General features: G+C 44.1%; 3 protein-coding genes across 8 annotated transcripts in view; 2 read left to right on the top strand and 1 right to left on the bottom strand.

Annotated features, from left to right (window-relative positions):
- The window catches only part of MATN2 (matrilin 2), a 107,765-nt gene extending 104,553 nt beyond the window's left edge, over nucleotides 1-3,212 (top strand). For all 6 annotated transcript variants that reach the window (XM_075920331.2, XM_075920332.2, XM_075920328.2 and 3 more), the window contains one exon: nucleotides 2,872-3,212. In XM_075920331.2, coding sequence (XP_075776446.2) covers nucleotides 2,872-2,924 — 53 coding nt within the window. In that variant the 3' untranslated portion in view covers nucleotides 2,925-3,212. The remainder of the gene's footprint in view (nucleotides 1-2,871) is intronic.
- A 4,825-nt stretch (nucleotides 3,213-8,037) lies between these two features.
- Nucleotides 8,038-13,308, bottom strand: RPL30 (ribosomal protein L30). Its single transcript, NM_001286924.1, has 5 exons — nucleotides 13,292-13,308; nucleotides 13,159-13,209; nucleotides 11,883-12,028; nucleotides 10,075-10,205; nucleotides 8,038-8,136 (listed from the first exon to the last, which is right to left on the bottom strand). Exons 2-5 carry the CDS (start codon nucleotides 13,177-13,179, stop codon nucleotides 8,087-8,089), a joined length of 348 nt encoding a protein of 115 aa, NP_001273853.1. The 5' UTR covers nucleotides 13,180-13,209; nucleotides 13,292-13,308; the 3' UTR covers nucleotides 8,038-8,086.
- Nucleotides 13,309-13,382: 74 nt separating this feature from the next.
- Nucleotides 13,383-22,527, top strand: part of ERICH5 (glutamate rich 5) — a 41,778-nt gene continuing 32,633 nt past the window's right edge. Inside the window, exon 1 of the mRNA XM_075920326.2 lies at nucleotides 13,383-13,483. The gene's annotated coding sequence lies outside the window, so the exon portion shown is untranslated. The remainder of the gene's footprint in view (nucleotides 13,484-22,527) is intronic.

Here is a 22,527-nt window from a genome sequence, read left to right as displayed (position 1 = left end):
CTGGCTTGAAATGTATATTCAGCTACTCTACGTTGGGTTTTACTGTCTCATTTCAGAGGAGTTATTACTACAGTGCTGCAATAAACAAGTTATTTGTAGGTTCCATCAGCCATCTTACATAAGAGAAAACAACGTAAACTTTCTATGTAGCTTCCCATACTGCCTAGCTATTACCTTTAAGAAAGCCATTTTGAATATTTGAGAGAATGAACGAAAAAGCTGCAAGTTCTCTCCCTTCAATTTCAGTTTTGTACACAAGGACTGCATTTGAGATCAGAAGAGACCCACTCGCTGGGTGGGAGGGAAAAGAGGCGGGGGGTTAAGGAGAGAAACAGTGATGCAGAGATTACTCAGAGGAGTTCTTACTGGGATGCTTCCCAAAGCATAAGTGCTTCTGAAACTGGCTTGGCTTAACTGTCTGAGGCACATGTAGGCTTGAACAGGGAAACTTGCCAGAAAAGTTATATTGTTACAGCTCCATTACTAACCTCTCATGGGCACTTAAGTGGTATACAAGCTTGTACCCAGGAATTTCTATGGGGACGGTGGTTTTTTTCCCCATAAATGCGAACTACAAGGGTGTGAATGCACTCCCCATGATCACCCCAATCAAGCAGGGAAATCAGCCCGTCTTTCCCCAGCCGGCCAGAGCAGCATGGAGTGAGGCCTAGGCAGCCTGCCACTCCCGCCTTCCCCTGGCCGGCCACAGCATGCTTACCTGGGGCACACCCCGTGTGTGGACCTGGTATAGTTATGCATGTAACAAGCCTAAGTAATACCAAGAAAAACATTTGTAAACGAATTCTCAGAAGGGATCATAACACCAAAAGCATTGGACATGAACAGCTTAAAAGAACAGTAGACAACAATATGACTAATAAACATAAGATGTTGTATGTCTGTATAGAAGCCAACCAAAAGGAAGTTGCCAAAGAAACAGGGAGAGACAGAGCTTTGATTCCCAAGGACCTACTAGACATAGGAGCATCCAGTGTTTAGGGTATTAGCTTTGAACTCAGGATACAGCTACATTGCAATAGGGACCCACCTGAGCTTACACTACAATCTTATAGCCTCCCCAGCTCAAGCCCAAAACAGGTGACAGATCAGCCACAGGGTGTTTCATTGTGTAGATGTACATTGAAGGCCTGGGTTCAGGATTTTACTCTGAATCAAGCAGAGTTGGGACTTGAACCCAGCTTTCAAACATCCAGAGGGGGACCAACCCTACCACTCTTTCACAAGAAAAGGCTGAGCTGGGTTAGGCATCTAAGGGTGGGAAAAGAGCTCATGCCTGTAAATCCCAAGCAGCAACAGGCACTGCTACAAGTTGGAGTTAGGTACCTAACTGTTTGAAGGGCAGGCTTGTTCAGGCTGCATCACTGTTCTACAAACTTCCTGTTCACTAGCTTAAGCAGTTCCCAGCTTGCTGGCTTTTGTGGTTCCCTTTCTTATGCACACAATTCTCCCCCTGTAGATTATACAGTGAGAGAGTTGTGCATAAGAAAGGAGATACAAAGAATGAGAAATGGAAGGCTGGAAGTGACTTCAAGAGGTCAAGTCCAGCCACCTGCATTAAGAACAGTCCTGGCAGGTGTTGAGCAGTGTAAAAAATGGGTGGCCACAAACCACCAAGCCCCTGTGCTTTGTGGAGCCAGCCCTTAGTCTGTCTGTTCCATCTGTGAAAGAGTTATATCAGTTTATAAGTGTCGAAGACACACACTGAAGATCACATGGTATTCAAATTCTACAGTACTCATAAGTACCTTGCTGTTTTCCTGTATTGTACCAGCTGTGTTGGTCAGTTAGGGACTCCATAGGTTTGTCATATTAATCTACAGAGAATATATTTATAATGTCTCAATGGTAAGTAGCTGAAACTTTTAAAGATTGCATTAGTAAAGAACAAAACTTCCCTGCACTTTAAAATGCCAACAGAAGCCCCTTTTCTCCTTTGTGCTAAGCAGAAAGTAGTGGCCTGAAACTCCTGTCCATGCGTACTTTTGGTAATGCAAGTAGACAGCATTTTGTAAAATGCTAGAACTAAACTTCTAGGAATGGTTAAAAAAAAAGTTGTAAAGATCCACATTAGGCCCCATATAGCTCCCTTTGTTCCTGTGCCCAGTCCTGCTTTGACAAGGAAGAAATAAGGTTGATCTGTGAAATGCAAGGAGTAAAGAGAGGGAAGACTCTTAGGCTATGTCTAGACTGCAGAGTTTTTCTGAGATACCAGAGGTATCCCGGAAAAAACTCTGCCACGTACAAGGAACATGTCTACTTTTCTGAAAAAAAATTCAGAAAAGCAGGTGCATTTTTTTGATAACTGTAAACCTCATTCTACAAGGAAGGGATGTTCCGAAAAAGGGTTCTTTTCCCCCAACATTTGGCCCAGTGTAGATGAGCCAAATGTTGGAAAAGCCTCTTTCAAAAAAAAGAATTGGAAAAAATACACAAATTGCATTTCAATTTGTGTATCTTTTTCTGGAAAAAAATGGCAGCATAGACAGCCTCAGTAACATTGTAAACCTCTATAACCAGCAGTCAGCTGCAGTTATATTTTCTCTCTTCCCTCCATAAGTTGAGGGTGGTAGGAGACACTTAAAGGACAGTGAAAGAGTAGCAATAACATCAAAATGCCAAGTAGAAAAACATGCAGCATTGTGCTGCATTCAGACTAATCTTTAGCTCTTGTTAAAAATAGGTGTGGACAGGTTAGCACAGGCTGCTATGACATGATTTTTCAAATTCTTTTTAAAAGATTTCACTTTCCTTCAGTATATTGAGATTCAAAATAATAGTTGAAAGGGATTCTGGTGAGTTCTTCTATAATACTGGGTATTAGAGATGGCTTTTTCCTTAACTTATCAATACTGGAAGAAATAACTAAGAGAATGGAAGCCCTGGAAAACAGACTAAGATACTGATGAAGAGTTCTTAAGTGTACACTGTACTGTATATTTATACATACATGTTGCAAAGCTATTTTGTTAAAGCTATACAAAGCTATGTAACACAAGTCTATTTGTGTTTGAGGAAAAGATGTTTTTGGACCCATTATTTACCTACTGAGGCAGAGCATATTCTTTTGCATTGATTGCAGTAAGACAAATGTTGAAAGGAATTTTAAAAAAAATGTAGTAACTAGCAAAATTTCTATTAAACACTTGAATTTATAAACTATGCAACTTAATAAAATGCTTTTATTTTTAAAATTGTGAAACCTTGGTGACGTGTTTGGGTATTTTTAGGCTATTTACAGGTGTATTATTTTGGGGAAATTTCATTGTCTGCACCACACAGCTCAGATTAGTGATCACCATGGCCTGGGAATCTATTACACTCCTCTGTAAATCATTGTGCCCCAATCTTTTACCTCCATCATACTAAAAATGGAGTACAACATATATTTGACTATACAATAATTTAATGTATACTTTTGTCTAATATAAACCATTGCCTAAAGAAAATGAGAGCATACATGTAGCCCACCTTAATATATCAAATATATACACCAACTCATACCAGCGTTTTTTGGTACTCTTCCAGTGAGCAACACTCAATATTAGTTTGCCATCTTCTTACTACATCCGGAACACATACACTCTTCATCTAGCATTTTAGTTAAATGGGCAAAATTCATTTGGTCCCAGTCTACATTCTGCTGTATCACACTGTAAACTCTTCATATTAAGGGTCTTGCGTTCTGCCTAACAGTGGCAGACATTCAAGTTTTTCCAGTTAGGGGACAGAATATGGGACACTAAAGTGTTTTAGGGAAAATAGTCCTAGGACAAATTTATACACCCATACTCCAATTTGAGAATATAACACACTTCTCTGAAATAGGTTCTCAGGCTGGACAATCCTACTTGTGTTGGTTAACAACAGAACTGAGCAAATAACTGATTGAACAAACAAACATGTGGCTAATGTCAAAGTGAAACTGTTTCTTATCAAAACAAAACCCAAGACAATGTCAACTGAGCAGACCTGAACAAGTTTTCCTGAACTGCAATTTCACCTTCTGCTTCCAGTCTCTGAAAAAAATCTTCCAGTTGTGGGGGGTTTTGTCATGAGTAAATAAATCTGCGTATATGCCTGAAGCTAAAGCTGCGACAGATGTTATTTCAGGAGAATGCTTACAGATGAAAACCAACTCTGTTCTCCAAGAAACTTGAAGGGTGTATTTTTTCTTTCCGTCAAATTCCATTAGTTTTGTTACTAACATCCTCTTCGAAGAGTGTTATATATACACATGGCTTGACAAACCGCGGCAAAAACCACTCGCCAGGCCTGCACTGAGCATGCGCAAACTGCCAGTGAATGGGGCGACCGGCTGAAATCTAGTGGCGAGTAGATAAGCGGATTTGTTGAGCCCTGTATATATAGCATGTTGTTTCTTGCTGTGCCCATAAACATTTAACATATGGACATGAATTAAACAAGTCCCCTTGGCTATGTCTAGACTGGCCCTAATTCCGGAAGAGGCATGCAAAGCAGGTAAGTCAGAATAGGGAAATCCGCGGGGGATTTAAATACCCCCCGCGGGATTTAAATAAACATGTCTGCCGCTTTTTTTCCCGGCTTGGGGAAAAGCCGAAAAAAAGCATATAGACTGGCGCGATCCTCCAGAATAAAGCCCTTTTCCGGAGGATCTCTTATTCCTACCTGAAAGTAGGAATAAGAGATCCTCCGGAAAAGGGCTTTATTCTGGAGGATCGCGCCAGTCTAGACGCTTTTTTCCAGCTTTCCCCCAAGCCAGGAAAAAAGCAGCGGACATGTTTATTTAAATCCCCCACGGATTTCCCTATTCTGACTTACCTGCTTTGCATGCCTCTTCCGGAATTAGGGGCCAGTCTAGACGTAGCCCTTCTGATTTCAGCTTCCCAAAATAGTTATTTCCTACCTCTGTTCCAGAACATCAGTTACCTTTTCTACATTCTTGTTAAAATAGTTAATCCATTGTGGCGATGGAAGCATAACTTCTACAAACTTACTATTGTAATAGGACATCCCTCCCTGCAGACTGAAGAGTAGTGGTTCAGTTTGATAACTCCAAAATTGGCATGTGTTTACTGCACTTACAGGAGCAGAAGGTATCAAAGGGTGCCATCTATACTGTAACCTTACCTCAAAATAATTATGCAATTTGTTCTAAGCAATTTCCATAGCTTCTTTAAAGGTAATTTTGAAGTAACTCAGGGTTACCGGGACATTGAAATAAGCTGCCTGTTATTTCAAAATCTATTGTGAAACAGGCTGCTTCAATAGATGTAGGAATAGCTATTTCAGGATACTTCTGGTATCCCAAGATAGCTCTGCAATGTAGACAAAACCAAAAAGTTGCTTGAGGACAGAATTTAGTATTCAAGTGTGATAGACACAAAGGTTATGACATGAATTTGCTTCAGCTGAAAAGTAAAAAACAAAACAAAAAACCAAAAAACTAACTCACATAGGTCTTGCATGAATGTACACTGCTGAATAAAAAGCACTAAGCTATTTAAGTACAATGAGAAAATGAATTTTCAAACATTTACAGCTTTGGACTCTCAATTCTTAATGAATCTCCTTTTGCAACAAATTAACTGGTAAAGAAAAACATTACTGTTACAAAGAATCTCTGAAACTAGACTGAAGCAGTAAAGGGATTCTGCACTTGCGATATGAGATTACAAGAAATTCTGCATCCAATTCTTTTCCAAAAGATCCATTAGTTCTTCAGAATAGTCAAAGAAAATCTACATATAGTTCCTGTCAGAGCATTAGTTAAGCAAGAGACTTTCAATCTGACATTTAGCTCAATCCCCCTTTCTAGAAGAGGTAAATGAATGCAGTTTCATCTTATGTGCTTCCTAGCATACATCCAGAGTTTACATTGTATTTGAAATCTGTATTAGTATCTGCTTTCAGAAGTTGACAGATGCCAAACACCCTTCCTCACCCTTCTCCAAGAAATTTAAACATCAAATACTTAAGTATAGATACTTAGTTTTTACACTAAACACCTGTTAATAATCAAGTGGAGGTTAGTGTACTGTCCAATTTAAATAACTGGAATTTAAACAGGCAAATTGTATATTTTATAAAAGCATTTTAAAAACAAGCTTCCTCTGAAAATGAAAGGATCCTAATATAAATATTTAAAGATCAAGGGGTTAATTTTCCAGTATTTAGCTAAATAAATGCCTTCAGATTTTAATGGATGTAATCTGCAAAGATTCTTACCCTTCAGAAGACACACAAATCAATGAATGATTCAGCAGCCATTTACTACAATGTTGTGTATGTATTTTGTATGGCTATTTTAGATTGCTGAAAAGTTAGAACCACCCAGGAGAGAAGTTGTAGTTTTACTGTGCATTCTTTTTTACTAGATGCCTGCAGAGAAGTTGACCTCTCACTTAAATACTCATTTGTAGTAAATTATAGCACCAATGACTTCCATACAGGCCCAGTACAGAAAGATCATCTCCCCCCAGGAGGAGAGACCAAGATTCTTAAGCTTAATAGTGGTCTGAATAAATCTTAAAAAATCCCATGGTCTTCAGAAGGGACCCACAGTACTTTCTGTTAAAAAAACCAACAACCCACCACATGCACACTTAAACCCTTAGGCTAGGTCTACACTGGCAGGTTCTTTTGCAGGAACTCCTGCGAAAGATGTTCTTGCACAAGAACATGTCCACACGACCACATGCTTTTGCGCAAGAGCACCCATGGCAGTGTGGACGCTCTCTTGCGCAAGAAAGCTCTGATGGTCATTTTAGCCATAGGGCTTTCTTACACAAGAAACCCTGCCACACATTCACACTGCACTCTTGCACAAGCAGCCCTCTCTTCTCACGCTTTACTGTAAATCATCTTGTGCAAGAGTGGGCAGGCAGTGTGGACATTCTGCTGGTTATTGCACAAGAACCCACCAGCGTAGACATAGCCTTAAGGTGTGAAGTTGGGTCCCACAACCCGTCATATTAAAATAACCCTATGCCTCATTGCTACTTCTCAGATTTTGAGAGACACTGTTCTGATATATTGAAATGAATTCGCCCTTTAAAAATGTAGGTCCATGCAAATCTCATGTGAACTAGGCTTTTACACTGAGTTTTGATATTAACATACATAGACCAAAACATGAAACCAAAAATAATGAAATCCTGGGAAAGAAGAGTTGTCAAATTTGCACTGACCTTTCAAAATACCAGTGTTCTTTCATTTATGGTTTCAGCTAAAGCAAAGAAGTGACAAATAATTGGATACCAGTTGTAGTAAGTAACGGGCTGTAGATGAAGTTTTCATCTGGCATTTGTGAAGGTCTGATAATTGGTAATGACATCACTTGTTTGATAAAATGTAACAAAAAATAAATTCAAGGATTCCTCATTTATACCTACCCGACTGAGTTTAAGCCGACCAATACATGATTAAAACCATGGTGCCTAGACCTTTCGTAGGTATCGTGATTAAATGCTTATAAAACATTTTTACTTGTGGAGTAAACTGCTTATTATTTAGGGTTTTTTAGGCACATTTAGAGATGTTAAATACCTCTTCAACCATTTAATTTAATAAAGCCATGTGATTTAATAAGGATTTTATGGTTAAGTCATACCCTATGTAAAAAATTCCAACATTCCTCTTGGAATAATAATAAAAAAAAAATCTTCTCTTCCATGGATCTTGAAGAATTTTTACTTCAAATAGCCTCTTTTGTCTTTATATTTTTAAACATTCTTATAAGCTCCATTTTGTTTCCACACCTCAGGCTTATCTCCGATTAAATTGATTTTTAAGGCAGTTTTAAGACCTACTCCCATTGAATTAACCACTCAAAAACAAAATAAAGCACAAAGTTAGAATTTTCAGGGACTCTTATTCCACGTGCCCTATTCAAATCCAAAGCCTATAAAAATGTTACACTTTTTCCTGCAGAAAACAATTATAAATGAAAAGGAGGCACAGTAATAGTAATCAGTCTCTATTTGTAAACTTGTGCCCCAAACAATATAATTAATACAAAATACAATTCTTCAAAACAAGTCTATAACCAGTTTTATTATAGAAAGAAGGACCATTTTTCCATTTTTTACTTTTCACTGGTCTGCTCTGGCATGCTTCTAATGATGTCAGAATCACCTGCAAATGAAAAAAAAAATACATCTCATGAAAGCGGTTATAGCAAAATCCATTTACAAATACAGGAGAACTATTTCCATAATAGCTGTGCACTTTAAGCCTGGAAACTATTTTAAGTTAGTCACTCCACAACAAACAATAGCTTCCACTTACAAATCTGTTCACTGGGCTTTTGAAAATTCTACCACATTAAAAGACTCAATAGAGTTAGCACCAACAAATAGTTTTGAGGATAAAGGCCACTCTCAGAAATATACTATTTGAAAGGAAAGTATTTAAGAGATTGCAAGTCCATTGCACAGTTTTAATACAGCAAGTGATTAGTCTGATCACTAAAATATCAAGGCAGCAATCATATCTGCAGCATACACAATATCAACTCAAAAGCAGAAGTATTATACAGACTTAAGAGCTAAATTAAGCATCTAAAAATAAAATTCCATACTGTATTTATATCACACAATAACTAGATGTAGTGAAACTTCAAAGAGTTACTCAACTCCATAATGGTACATGTAGGAGAGAGAGAAAACCATCTTTAAGCAAAAGCTCATCACCTAATAAACCGTCTTGTTAGTCTTTAAAGTGCTGCATACTCCTGTCTTTTGTTTCAGCTAGACTAGACTAACACAGCTGCATCTCTATCACCCATCTTTAAGCAGGCATTCAAATTGGCTGAAAGCAACAACTAGTTGTGTCTGATAAGCAAAGGCTTATCAGATAGTTAACTAGTGACTCAACTAGCTTCTTTCCCCCCTTTGCCGCCTCTATCAGGCAGCAAGAAGGGGAGCAGGATTTAGTGCTGGGATTATCTAAATTTAACATCCTTAACTGATGCATTGTCAAACAGCAGAATTGGACTGTTTATGAATAGTTTGGTGCAAATTAAAGACAAGCAAATGTTTGAGTTGTCATCTTAGAGGTTTTAAGCAAACACCCTTTAGCCCAGAGTGGCGAATCTGTTTTGCATCAGGGGCCTCTGGACCCACAGAAAAAAATCAGTCAGGGACCATACACAAGTAGTGCTGGGGGGGGGGAAGAGAGACACGACAGCACACGCGCACACGCACATACACACACCCCTTCACTGATGTGGATCCACAGACTGAGAAGGAAGACACTTCCCACAGTCCCCTCTCACACCGGGGGTGGGGGGGCAGCCTAGTAGATGGAGTGCTCCAGACCTGCGGTGTGGTGGGGAGGCTAAAGCACAAGCACAGCTACCCCAATTCTGGGAGCGGGGGAAGCCCTGAGTCTCAGAGGCTGGACCCGGGCAAGCCACGGGCCAATTTGGCTGTGGGCCCTGAAGTTCCCTATGCTTTAAGCCCACAGATTTCAAGAGACAATAATTATTTTTTGCTCACTGCTGACAATCACTTTAAATGAGAAAGGTTAGAGTATTAGCAATCATGTTCACTTTCAAGCTTGTATGTCCAAAAAGAAAAACTGGATTAGAGATTGTATCTGAGCCACATTAATTGGCCATTTCTAAACAGGATTACCATCCACTGCAAATTATTGTAAAGATCCACTTTAATGGGGGAAAATAGATTGCTGAGGTAAAGCAAGCCCAAGAAAGAAAACATGCAGTGTCAAGCATATGAATTATACTTAAAAAAAAGAGTTGTGTCCTGGCAATGCTGTCCAGGTCATTGATCTTTGAATTAACCACTCAAAACAAAATAAAGCACAAACTGGTAGGATTTTCAGGGACTCTTATTCTACTTGCCCTATTCAAATCCAAAGCCTTTGGAATTGTGGATCTTTAGAATACGTTAGTCAGTGGTAATCCTATTTAAAAATGACCCAGGATTAAACAGAATAGCAAATCCAGTTAATGTTTTTTTGGTGATTGAGTCTTAAATAAGCAAAAGGAGCAAGAGTGTCAGGGTGGGGACCGTAGGTTAGTATGTTGTCAAAGTTGCAAGATACACATACCTGGATCAATGATAGCCAGTGTGCACACTCTGTAGTATTTTCCACATGCTGTACCCAATTCAATATTGTTGCCACTGTAGTGGTGCACACCAGTCTTCGCCAACATAGCATAGTACTCAATCTCTGATTTTCTGAGAATTAAAAACTACATATCAGAAAGTGGTACACTCACTCATTCCCATCAAATGAATCCTTCAATGGGACATCAGACTAGTTTGAAACCTAACCACACTTCCAAAGTTTTAGATGGAGCAGAGAACTTTATTTTATTCCTCCAGTTTAGGTGTATTGGGGGTGGTCACCATGTCTCCTCAGGGGGACTCCCACTTCCTAATCACAGTTCTGAGATACAAGGCCAATTCGGTTTGTCAAGATTGGGGTCTGGCAGCTATAGTTAGTGATGTCTTTTCCAGAGGGCCCAAGGGGCTGTTCAAATAGCAGCAAGGCCCCTTAGTAGAGGGGAAGAAGGGCCAACAGGAGATGCAAATATAGACTGCTGACAGGGAGTGGGAGCTGAGCAGGGCCCCTTGACACATTGGTCACTGGAACCTGTAGCTGATGAGGGTTGGGGAAGGCAGGTGGTCAGATGCTGAACAGACTGGGAAACAGAAATCTGAGCTTCTGTTGGTGACTAGTGATGTTAGCGCATAGACATTTACAGGGCTCAACAAACAATGTAATCTACTCGCCTGTGGCGACTAGATTACACCCTGGAAGAGCCGGTGCAGAGCGATCTGCACATGCGCAGAGCACAGAACCACGCAGGTGGCAAGCGGGGCTCGCTGCCACTCAGTGAACCCTGGACATTTAAACAATTAACCGATAAGCCTGGGATTATCGGTTAGTCGTAAGAACTACATAAACACCTTGCTGCCTGTGGGGCCATGGGGAAGGCAAGGGTGCCTGTGGCAAACTAGCTTAAGCTGATTCTCTGCAAACGCCAGTTTCCACAGAGCTGCCTGTCCCCCCACTGCCTCTTTCAGAGCAGCGGTTCTGCAGAGCCACCTGCCCTCCTCCCCCATTGCTGCTGCCTCTAAATCACAAGCAGCATCCTGAGAGAAGAGGAGAAGCAGGCAAAATACCTGAGCAATCTGTCCACAGCAAGCCCAGGGATCCCAAGACTAGTGGCTGCTGCTACCCCATACTGTTCAGCCTCTTTATCAGAGACAAAAGTACTGGGCAGTAGGGGGGAGCTGGTCTGTGCAGGGGTCCATTTTTTAAACCAGCTCCCCTCAGACTGGATCCGCTAGCTACCCCACACTGCTGCCTCTGATAAAGGCAGCACCACAGGGTGGCAGGGAGCTCTCCAATAGCAGGGCCAGGAGCACAATGGTGTCAGCCCCACCCTTAGGGAGTATTTTAAAACTGCAATCACTAAAAATTGTTGTGGCTACACGATTACTAAAATAAACGCTAAGACCCCCATTCGTGACAGAGGCACTAAAGCGAATTGTATCCAGTTCTTTCACACACCTAGCCTGCCTTTCATCTGGCCTCTGAGCTGCAAGTTGTGTCAACCACCACTCCCTCCCTCCAGCAATCACACTTAGTATAATATTCTGCAAATATTTCAAAACCAGTATCACCATTAAAACTTACTTTCCGCCAAATTGTATACATGGACTAAAAGTTATTATGCATGTGTGCTCAAAATAGTGTAAACAGACCCTTTGCTATACCCTTAACGTTATTTCTGTCATGCTAAATGCAACAAATATTAATAAGCTTCCTTTGCTGTATCGAAGACAGGCAGCATAATTTAGAAACACTTTTACAGGAATTAAAATTTTCAATAGAATTATACTTACCTCAAAGCAGGACAGTTGTTGGCTAAGATAACCAGCTTGGCTTTGCCCTGCCGGATCATTTTCAGAGTCTGTTTGTATCCTAGTACATATTTACCGCTTTTCATAACCAGCTGAAGCCTTGAGTTTATAGACTCCAGTGACTTTTTCTGTAACAGTTAAGGTATATGAAGTAATGCATTTAACACAAATAATGAACTGGAGCTTTAACTAAATATAAGGTTTTTGGTTCATAATCTTTTGAATAGTAGAAAGCTTAAAGTAACTCATGTCTAAACATCCAAGTTACAAAAAAGCTTGTAATTGTTTTTGTTTTAACATAGCATGACACCATTCCTCAGATTTCAAGATAAGATAACTATCTACACCTTAAATGCAATGAAAAACTAACTGGCATTTAAATAAAAACTACTACTCATTTTATGTTGTATTGTTCTGAAATTCTAGTATGAGCCTATCCCTTTTAGTGCCAGAATATTGGCAAGATCCTGTAAGCCATAATTTAACTGTCCAAGACACAGTAGATTTAGAAGGAAGCATCGAGTAACCCCATTTTAATTGCAATCTAAACAGCAGACCCTGTCCTCTGTATATCTTTCATACAATCATAGTGACAGTGATCACTATTAAAAGGATGCTGGAGTTATTTTTGTACAATGTTCGTAAAGTTGTACATTTTGTAATTATAAAGGACAACTTACAGAACACCCCCCTCATATTTTCGAGGGTACAAAAATGAATGTACACTGATCACAAGTTATAACATACTGGAAGGAAGACTTAAATGCTCCAACACACATACCCCAACTTGGTTCTGGAATAGTTAGGCAATAATGCTGCCTGACCCCCCCATAAAACTAGTTAGTAAAGCCTCTAGCTGAGCACAGCCCCAGGCGAGGGAATACGAGGCTGTCAGTGATAACGAGGCGGGCTGCCACACGGGGCTCACAGAAGAGCGAGGTGGGGGACAGCCCAGCACAGCCAGGGGCATGACGATACCACCCTGCGCCAGGAGCGAGCGTCGCCTGCCAACTGAACGAGCCCGGTGACAGGCCTCCCAAGGTGACCCAGGGCACCCTGCCTCCCCCATTCACAGGGGCCCGCTGTGCCCCTCACCCCAGCTGCTCTCTGGCCGCTCCTCCTCCAGCCAGCTCCCGACACCGGGAGACCAGCCGCCAACCAGCCCCCGAGCCCCAGCCCCCGAGCCCCAGGCCTCCCCGCAACCTGCCGCCGCCACGTGAGCGCCGGGCCCGCCCCGCTCACTCACTCACTCACTCACCGTTTTCTTCGCGGCCACCATGTTGCTGCCTCACGTGGGGTCCGGCGGTAGCTGAAACACAAACGAGAAGATTATTGCCCAGCACCGGCCCCGCCCGCATCGCCCCTGCCCGGCCCCGCGGAGCCCCGCTCACCCGAAACGCGCCTCCAAGATGGCCGGGCAACAAGAAAGGAAAGAGCTCCCACAATGCAGCGCAAATCCCCCGTGGCCCGGCGCGCGCGCTCTCGCGAGATGTTACTTTGCTCCGCCCCTTCCGGGTTGACCTAGGCCGGCGCAAGCGGCCCGAGGCGGCTGTCGCTACGTGACGGGGAGAGGTGGTGCTAAGGTTGGTGAAAGCCTCGATTGGGTCTTAGCTTTGTGGGGGAGGAGCCAGCAGAGTCTCGCCCCAGCCCTGAGGTCTGGCAGCCGCCCGAGCCCCGCCCGCTAGCGAGCTTTTCCCGCGGGCACTGGGGGGCGGGACTCTGCGAGGGGGCTGGGAGCCTGCGGGGGCTTGTTCTCTGACTTGTGGGAGGGGGCGGGGCTGGTCTGGCGGGGCTGCGGGGAGTCGCTGTGTAGGCTTGGTCCGTTGGCTCCGCTCAGCCCGGACCTGGCTGCTGTAAGAGGCGCAGAGGCGGGGCATAGACACTGCGGCTAGACGGGCATTTTAATGTATCAAAGAACGTTACGTGCGGCTCCAGGGACAAGCCTATCACGCTGCTCATCCCTCGTCTTGGGAAACGCATGTCCAAAGGGTGCCTTAGGAGTGAAGTACTTACCCCGCTCTAAGGGGTGTGTAGGCACCGGGGTGTAAAATCCCATGCAATTGGCTAACAGAACATAAGAACAGCCATAGTGGGTCAGGCCACAGGGAATGAACAGAACAGGAAATCATCAAGTGATCCCTCTCCTGTCACCCTTCCCATGGGTCCATTAAGATTACTGATGTTCTGATGCTTCAGATGTATGGAGTGGAAATCCATCTGTGACACTCTTCTTCTCCCCCCCCCCCCATGATTTATTAAATGGACTTATGGACATGAATATACATAAAGATGCTTTGAGCAAATTATTTCATGTAACCTGTCAATCTTCATGTCATGATCCTCTGGTTCTGTTTATCTTACTTTGATGTATGCATCATTGGTGTGTAAAATTAGACCTGGAGTAGGGGATACTTTGTGAGTTTTAAATGTGTAAGAGTCATTGAGGGTGTTACCTTCAATGTTTTGATGAGCAACTGTTAACTTGCTTTCTAGACAAAAATGGTTATGATTTTGTTTTTATATGAAACCCTTTGGTGTCAGTGTTCTTACTGTCCCTTGTATTTTGGTACTTTGATGATAAACTTATCCTTGTTTTTGCTATAAATATAATGTAAATTCTGTGATATAAAGCAAAGTGGTGATCTGGAGTTGAGTCTTGCCAGCTGGTTGTATACTCTTCCTTTGGGAAAAGTAGGCCTGGTGTTTCTGAGGGTGTTCAGGTGATATGGGGCTGGATGCTGCAAGGAATACACTTAGGACTTGAGGTTTAGCCTCTTGCATGCTTTTAGAAAAATGTTATCCTTAGTTCTAGTTCACAGCCAAAGTTTGTGTGAAAACAGCATTGTCTACAGCAGAGGTGTGCAATAATTTTGGAATGAGGGCTGTCGTGAGAATCACAGGTCCGATGATGCATACCCAAGGGGGGGAAGGACAGAACCAGGTGGACAGTTTTATCAAATAAAAAATATTTATTTATGACAGTGGTGAATTTATAGTATTTATTCTAAGATTTTTAATAGACCGTGTTAATAATGAATTTACAGTATTTATTATATTTATTCTATGATTTCTAGTTAAACGTGTCAGATATAAGGATGGGAATGGCAAGGGGAATAGTCTCTAATCTTAAAATATCCAGCTACACTAATTAAATAACAGTGATAACTACAAACTCTATGTACTACCCAAAAACAACTACAACACTAAGCTTATACAACAAGGAAAAATCAAATCATACATACCAACTTACACAGCACACGGAACATTTCACAGATATCGGTTCGGTTGCGAAGGCCTTGGTTACGCCCGAGAGTCGGGGGAGGTGGCTGGTCGGTTGAGCAGGCCGGCAGCGCTTTGAAGTCTACGAGAAGGCACACGCACGGTGGTACGTGTGTTGCGAAGACCTCCTCGAGCAAACTGTGCGATGGGTATTTATCCCCAAATCTGCACATTGCTTTCCCGTGCTTGAATATTACCATATATGGCCCAATGGTCACCAAGTGGGGGGGGGGTCTGTGTCCCAGGGGTTGGGCTGAAACTGTGCAGGTTTCATGCGACCAGGTAAGCCCCGCAGTTCTCACGCCAAGGTGACGGGTGAGAGAGTCTGAGGCTATTTTCCCCTTTTCACACCTTCCCTTTTTCTAAAGGCAATGGTATGCAGGAAGGGTGCGGCCGGTTACTCTCAAAGGATGGAGCCATGTAGATTAGACAGATAGGCAAAGGCAAATGAAGCCGCGATTTAAATGATCGCGGCTTCATTTAAATTTACATGGCTGCCGCGCTGAGCTGACAAACAGATGATCAGCTGTTTGTCGGCTCAGCGCGCTAGTCTGGACGCTCCCCTGCCGACATCAAAGCCCTTTGTCGGCAGCCCCGTTATTCCTCATGGGATGAGGTTTACCGGGGCTGCTGACAAAAGGCTTTGATGTCGGCAGGGGAGCGTCCAGACTAGCGTGCTGAGCCGACAAACAGCTGATCAGCTGTTTGTCGGCTCAGCGTGGCAGCCATGTAAATTTAAATGAAGCCGCGATCATTTAAATCGCGGCTTCATTTGCCTTTGCCAAAAAAACAAATCTACATGGCTCCGTCGACGGAGCCATGTAGTTTAGATGTACCCAAGGAGTCCTGCAGCCCACTGTAGCAAGAGCGGCCTGGCCAAACTTTTTTACTGGGGGGACAGTTTCTTTTCTCTAACAAGGGCCACTTCGCAAATTTTGGAAATGGCTGCGGGCTGACCCGGAAGGTGGCCCTGGAGGTGCCGTGGCCAGGCAGTTCGGGCCAGCCCCAGAGGCACTGCTACTGCAGCCATATGGCCTGGGGTTGGCCCTGGACCGCGTGGCCACAGTAGTGGCACCTCCGGGGCTGGCCCTAGGCTGCGTGGCCGAGGCTCCGTTGAGGAGTCTCAGCCCCAGTGCTGCCTCCTCCCCAGCAGCTGCGCCAGGGGTGGAGTGGCGGGACTGAGCTCCTCCTACGGTTGCCAGATGGTTTCAGAAAAAATACCAAAAAAAAAAAAAAAAGGACCCTGAGAGTAGTTAAGAAAAAAAAATCCCAACATGGCCCCTTTAAAAAACGTGTGATGAGGCTTTTTGGCCCTAACAGGCTGCTGGCGGCCGCCTGCCATCTTGCCTCCCTGCACGGGGCCGGACAGCTCCTCTGCAGAACCTGATAAGCACTAAAGTTGCCAGGCTGCCTCCGTATTGAGCTGGACAGCCCAGGATTTTCGTCGCCTGTCTGGGAAAAAATCAGAAAGTACCGGACTTTTTAGGTGTCCAGTATTTTCTGAATTTTTTTTACCATACAGGAGGTGAAAATACCAGACTGTCTGGTTTAATACCGGACACCTGGCAACCCTTCTCCTTCTCCCGCTGTGCCCACCCCGGTCTACAGGAACCAAAAAGATTTTTTTTTAATAAAATAAAATAAATTTAGTTGTAACTATAGGAATTAATTTGTTTCATCGTATATTTATATTCTATTTTCATATAACACTAAAAATTGTAAAAGGAGAAAATGAGAATTTTAGCCGGATACATGACTTACACTGATAGCAAGACAAAATGATGTCAAAAGTGCTGTTAACATAAAAAGGCGAAGCTGTAATGCATGTCCAGCAGTAATGCAATGAAAGTTCTGACAAAGAGAAAGAAGGCTGCAAGTATGTGATCTGAGGGATTTAAAGAATTGGATTATTTGTATACATAGGCAGATTGACATTTAAAGTACATTTCAAAATTAGTATTTTAAATTGAGAGAGGGTTGAATAAATTATGTTGTCAAAAGCTGAAACTGGATTTTGATGGCAAATAGCCTCAAAGTGATTTATTTTTCAGTGGAACCTAGACACTCTGAACCCCACAGCTACTCGTGAGTGCAGGGTCTGAACCCCTGCTGCAGGCACCAGGCTCCCCACTAATCTTCCCACTGGTTGCTGGCCCGCCCTTCCCACCAATTGCATTTCTGGCATGTGACATCTCGTCCTCCTCCCCAGGTGTCGCCTGTGTCTGATGGGAGCTGCAGGACAATGCCTGCTGGGGTAACCAGTGATGCTTTCTGGGTAATGGTTAACCATTACCTAGGAGTAGCTCCCTACCTGCTGCCCATGACAGGCAGAGGGCTGCTTTAGCTCTGCGGGCATCAGCAAGCTTGCATGTGTCTGAAAGCAACAGATTTAAAATTTATAATGACCATGACAAATTGGAAAATTATTGGTATGAGTTCAACAAGGTGAAATTCAATAAAGAGAAATCAAAGGACTTCCCTTAGAAGGGAAAACCCAAACGCACAACTAAAAAATGGGGAATAACTATCTCAGTAGTATTCCTCAGATCAAATAGTGGAAGAAAATTGGCATGACCATATATACCAAAGGGATACAATCAAAAAAAGTGAACACATATGAAAAGGACAAATCAAATTTCAGAACAGAGGGGAGATGGGAGGGGAGATAAATGTCTGTGAGCTAATGATATTAGAAGTGATAATTGGGGAAGCTATCTTTGTAATAGGTAAGATAATTAGCATCTTTGTTGAGGCCTCAGCGTAAAGTGGGTAACTGAGGCTCAACAAATTGAAAGAGCCAGACGAATACCCAGAAACCATCTACTTCAAGACAGACAATTTGTTTTTTTTTATTCTTCCTCATCCCCCTCTGTTCTGAAATTTGATGGTCATGCCAATTTTCTTCCACAATTTGATCTGAGGAAGTGGGTCTGGCCCACGAAAGCTCATCACCTAATAAACCATCTTGTTAGTCTTTAAAGTGCTATATAGTCCTGTTTTTTGTTTCAGCTAGATGAGACTAACTTGGCTACATTTCTATTACTATCTAAGTAGTTGTACTTCTGAAGTGTATCAGTGGCAGGGGTTGGCAAACTATGAGCCACATACAGTCTGTCAGGGCGTTTAGTCCAGCCTTAAGGGTTACCAATCCAGCAACACAGTGGGGCTGAGGCAGGCTCTGTGCCTGTCTTGGCCTTGTGCTACTCCTGGGAGTGGCTGGCAATTCCCTGGGGAGATGGAGAATTGTGCTCCATGTGCTGCCCTCACTGGCAGGCACCATCCAGCAGCTCCCATGGGACACAGGTGACACACAGGGAGAAGGTGTCACATGGCCCCAAATGCCGTGGGTGGGAGGGGCTGGCCAGGAACCAGCTGGAAGATTAGTGGGGGGCCTAGGGCTTGCAGCAGGGGTTCAGACCGTGCACTCACCAGACGGAGTAAGCAGAGCAATAGCCCCAATCTGGGTCAGAGTTTCAAGGTGCTACTGGAAAAATAAAGTGACATAAGATGTAAAGATGGTACTCTGTACATAATTCCTAACAAGAAATAATGACATGTAATTTCACCACAGTAATGTGAGGCGTGGACAATAGAAACAAATCTAGTGGTTATATATGCCATAGTTATGTATATGGTAAAGTGAGAGGACATAATAAAAATGGGAAAGAACTCCCTCTAGTGAAAAAAGAAAAAAATACATTGAACATTCTAAAACAGAAAAAACTTAAAAAATAACGACTAGTCTTGCAGCACCTTAGAAACTAACAAAAAAATAGATGGTATCATGAGCTTTCATGGGCATAAACCACTTCTGTAGATGGGTTGTGCCCACAAAAGCTCATGATACCATCTACATTTTTGTTAAGTATCTGAGGTGCTGTGAGGCTATTTGTTATTTTTTTTTTAAATTTTCAGTTACAGACTAACATGGCTACCCCTCTGAAATTCTAAAACTGACCTGTCAAATACATGACTTACAGTAGGGGTGGCTAACTATATAAGAGCCACATGTGGCTCTCAAGCTTTAGTTTGAAGTGTAGCTTGCTGAGTAGCTTCCACTCTCTCCCTAAATTCTCCACCTACCAGATTAGGGAGAGGCTTCTGCCCAGCAGCGGTGTGGTGATTCCTCGGGCTTCTCCTAGAGATGACAGGAGCCTGCTAAGAGTTGGTGGGCACAATTTAAAATCCCGCCCAACAGACTGAGTGATGATCTCCTCTTAACCTTCACTGGCCCCTTCCTGCAGCTCCCGAAGTGTGTCTAGACTACAGGGTTTTGTCAACAAAAGTTGACAAAACTATACCTGCATCTACACTACCGCTGCGTTATGTCAACAGTAAGTCAACAGAATGTGGCAGTTTTGTCGACGGTGGTAAACCTTTTACGAGGAATAACGCCTTTGTCACCAGAATTCTGTCAACAAAAGGTAAGTGTGGACACAGGGAGCCAGTTCTGTTGACAAAAAAGGCCTCCAGAAAAAAGCCCTTTTCAGGTACAACATGTCTGTGGTTCCTGGCTGCAGCCTCTTAAAGGCACAGGCACCCAGACACACCTTGCTGTCTGGCAGCTAGCCAGAACAGCTGTGCCAGCCATGGCCCAGCCTCAAGGCCCCTCTGGCCCTTCTCGGGACAGAGACGAGGACCCACCCAGGGGCACCAAAAGGCGGGCACCATCCTGGTCTGGCCCTGAAATAAAAGACCTGTTGGAGCTCTGGTCCCATTTCAGTTATGTTACAAAATCTTTATTTTTGACAGACACATTTATTCTGTGGATAAACAGGTGAACAATTAAAAGAGAAAGTTTTGTTCAACAGTTCATGCATTTTCTTTACTGCTAGTGTTTGTAATGAAGCAATTTTCTATATACAAAGAAAAGTGGGTCTTCTATGTGTTCTGAATGGGAAGAGAGTGAGGGTTGTGGAGGGAAAGGTAGGGGTGGGCCCATGGGGGAGGCCCTGGGGAGAGTCAGTGGGCTCCTTCTGGGAATCTCTCCCTCAGGGCCTTTCGGATTTGGACACCAGCCTGGTGAGCCTGGCGGATGGCAGATGTCCGGGGCTGCCGAAATGGCCTCTCCTCACCATCAGCACCTCTCCCCCACCCCGGCAGGAAGGTCTCCACTTTCCTCTCTACCAGGTTGTGGAGGGTGTAACATGTGGCCACCACCTCCGGGATGTTGCGTTCCCCCATCTCCAGGCATGTGAGAAGGCAACAGAACCTCCCTTTCAGCCGGCCGAAGGCACATTCCCACCTGGATGCGAGCCTGGCTAAGATGCATGTTGAAAAGCTCCTTGCTCACATCCAGATGGCCAGTGTAGAGCTTCATGAGCCACAGCATCGGGGGTAGGCCACATTGGCCACTATGCACACCGGCATCTGCACATCCACGAGTGCGAGGTGTCGCTGAAGGAAAAATGTTCCTGCCTGCAACCTGCAGTATAGCTAGGCGTTCCTGAATATGCGGGCATCATGTGCCTGCCCCGACCACCTGACACAAATGTCTGTAAAGTGTCCCCGGTGGTCAATGAGGGCCTGCAGCACCATGGAATAGTAGCCCTTCCCGTTTATAAACTGGGCTGCTCGATGGGGCGGTGCACAGATTGCGATGTGTGTCCCATCGAGGGCTCCTCTGCAGTTCGGGAATCCAAGGGCGGTAAACCTGGCGATGATATTGTCCAGGTCCCCGAGATGGACAAGCCTCTTCAGCAGCTCCGCATTGATGGCCCTCACCACCTGAAGCATGAGACAAATAGACAAACAGAAACCAGGGAGTTAGACAGGTTACCTAAGCACTTGGGAGGGACCCTTCCCCACTCCCACTCTACCCCTCCCCTTGTCAGGATGCCCCCTTCCCCCTCATCTGTGTAGGGGTGGCCGAGGAGCAGCCTCCAAGTGCCACTCCATCCCCCACTCTCTCTTGCCTTGCCTGGCAGTCCCCCTTTCTCAATTCCCCCACTCATCAGGGCCTGTCCCCCAAGAATGACTTACCTCCATCAAGACGGCCCCAACGGTAGACCTCCCCACGCCAAACTGATGCCCCCACAGAGCGGTAGTTGTCGGGGATGGCTAGCTTCCACAGGGCGATTGCGACCCGCTTCTGCAGGGGGATGGCGGGCCGCAGGTGGGTGTCCTGGTGTTCCAGAGCAGGGGTGAGCCAGGCACACAGCTCCAGGAACATGGCATTCCGCATCTGGAAATTGCAGAGCAAGTGTTCGTCATCCCAGAGCTGCATGACAAGCCAGTCCCACCAGTCGGAACTCGTCTCGTGCCTCCAAATCTGCCTGTCCCAAAAAAGTTTGGGGGCAAGGGCAGAGCTCCTGCATCCTGGAGGAGAGTCTCCTAAGTATGGTCCGGGTTCATATGGAGCAGGAGATTCATGATAGAGTCATGCAGATGCAGCAGAAGCTGCAGTATGGCAGCGTGGGGCCATCGCCTGCCCAGGGGCAGCTCAGGCTCCATGGCCAAATAAATGGTGAAAAGCAGGAAAAAAAACCCAGAAAATAAATTTCTGTGGTGTCCAAGGAAGCAGGGCAACCAAAGCAAAAACTGCAGCAGCTTTGCTTTCCCTCTAGAAGGTAGGCAAGCCAGAGCAACGGCTGTCCACACGTCTCTGCAAAGAGCAGGCAGCAGCACCTGGACTTTAAGGCTGCCCCTGTGACCTTCCAGAAGCACTTCCGGGTGCCTTCTTTTGTCAACAGAGTGTCCGGCAGTCTGGACACTCTTTGTCGACAAAGCAGATCGATTTTTTTTCAATCCACGTCATGTAGTCTAGAATCATAGAATCATAGGACTGGAAGGGACCTTGAGAGGTCGAGTCCAGCCCCCCACCCTCAAGGCAGGACCAAGCTCCATCTACACCATCCCTGACAGATGTCTATCTAACCTGTTCTTAAATATCTCCAGAGAGGGAGATTCCACCACCTCCCTTGGCAATTTATTCCAATATTTGACCACCCTGATAGTTAGGAATTTTTTCCTAATGTCCAATCTAAACCTCCCCTGCTGCACTTTAAGCCCATTACTCTTTGTCCTGTTCTCAGAAACCAAGAGGAACAAATTTTCTCCTTCCTCCTTGTGACACCCTTTTAGATATTTGAAAACCGCTATCATGTCCCCCCTTAATCTTCTTTTTTCCAAACTAAACAAGCCCAGTTCATGAAGCCTGGCTTCATAGGTCATGTTCTCTAAACCTTTAATCATTCTTGTCGCTCTTCTCTGTACCCTTTCCAATTTCTCCACATCTTTCTTGAAATGTGGCGCCCAGAACTGGACACAGTACTCCAGCTGAGGCCTAACTAGCGCAGAGTAGAGCGGCAGAATGACTTCACGAGTTTTGCTTACAACACACCTGTTG

The sequence above is a fragment of the Pelodiscus sinensis genome, chromosome 2 (assembly GCF_052426305.1).
Source record: "Pelodiscus sinensis isolate ZL-2025 chromosome 2, ASM5242630v1, whole genome shotgun sequence".
NCBI classification, from domain to species: Eukaryota; Metazoa; Chordata; order Testudines; family Trionychidae; genus Pelodiscus; species Pelodiscus sinensis.
Note: the sequence above shows the minus strand (reverse complement) of the source record. Positions and strands in the feature narration are given on the sequence as shown.

What these genes read in the sequence shown, in the direction of transcription:
- RPL30 (NM_001286924.1), bottom strand. Translation starts at nt 13,179, where the DNA reads ATGGTGGCCGCGAAGAAAACG. An exon ending in TGGTGGCCGCGAAGAAAACG is followed by an intron (nt 12,029 to 13,158) that starts GTGAGTGAGTGA and finishes TAACTGTTACAG; the next exon opens with AAAAAGTCACTGGAGTCTAT. An exon ending in AACAACTGTCCTGCTTTGAG is followed by an intron (nt 10,206 to 11,882) that starts GTAAGTATAATT and finishes TTTAATTCTCAG; the next exon opens with AAAATCAGAGATTGAGTACT.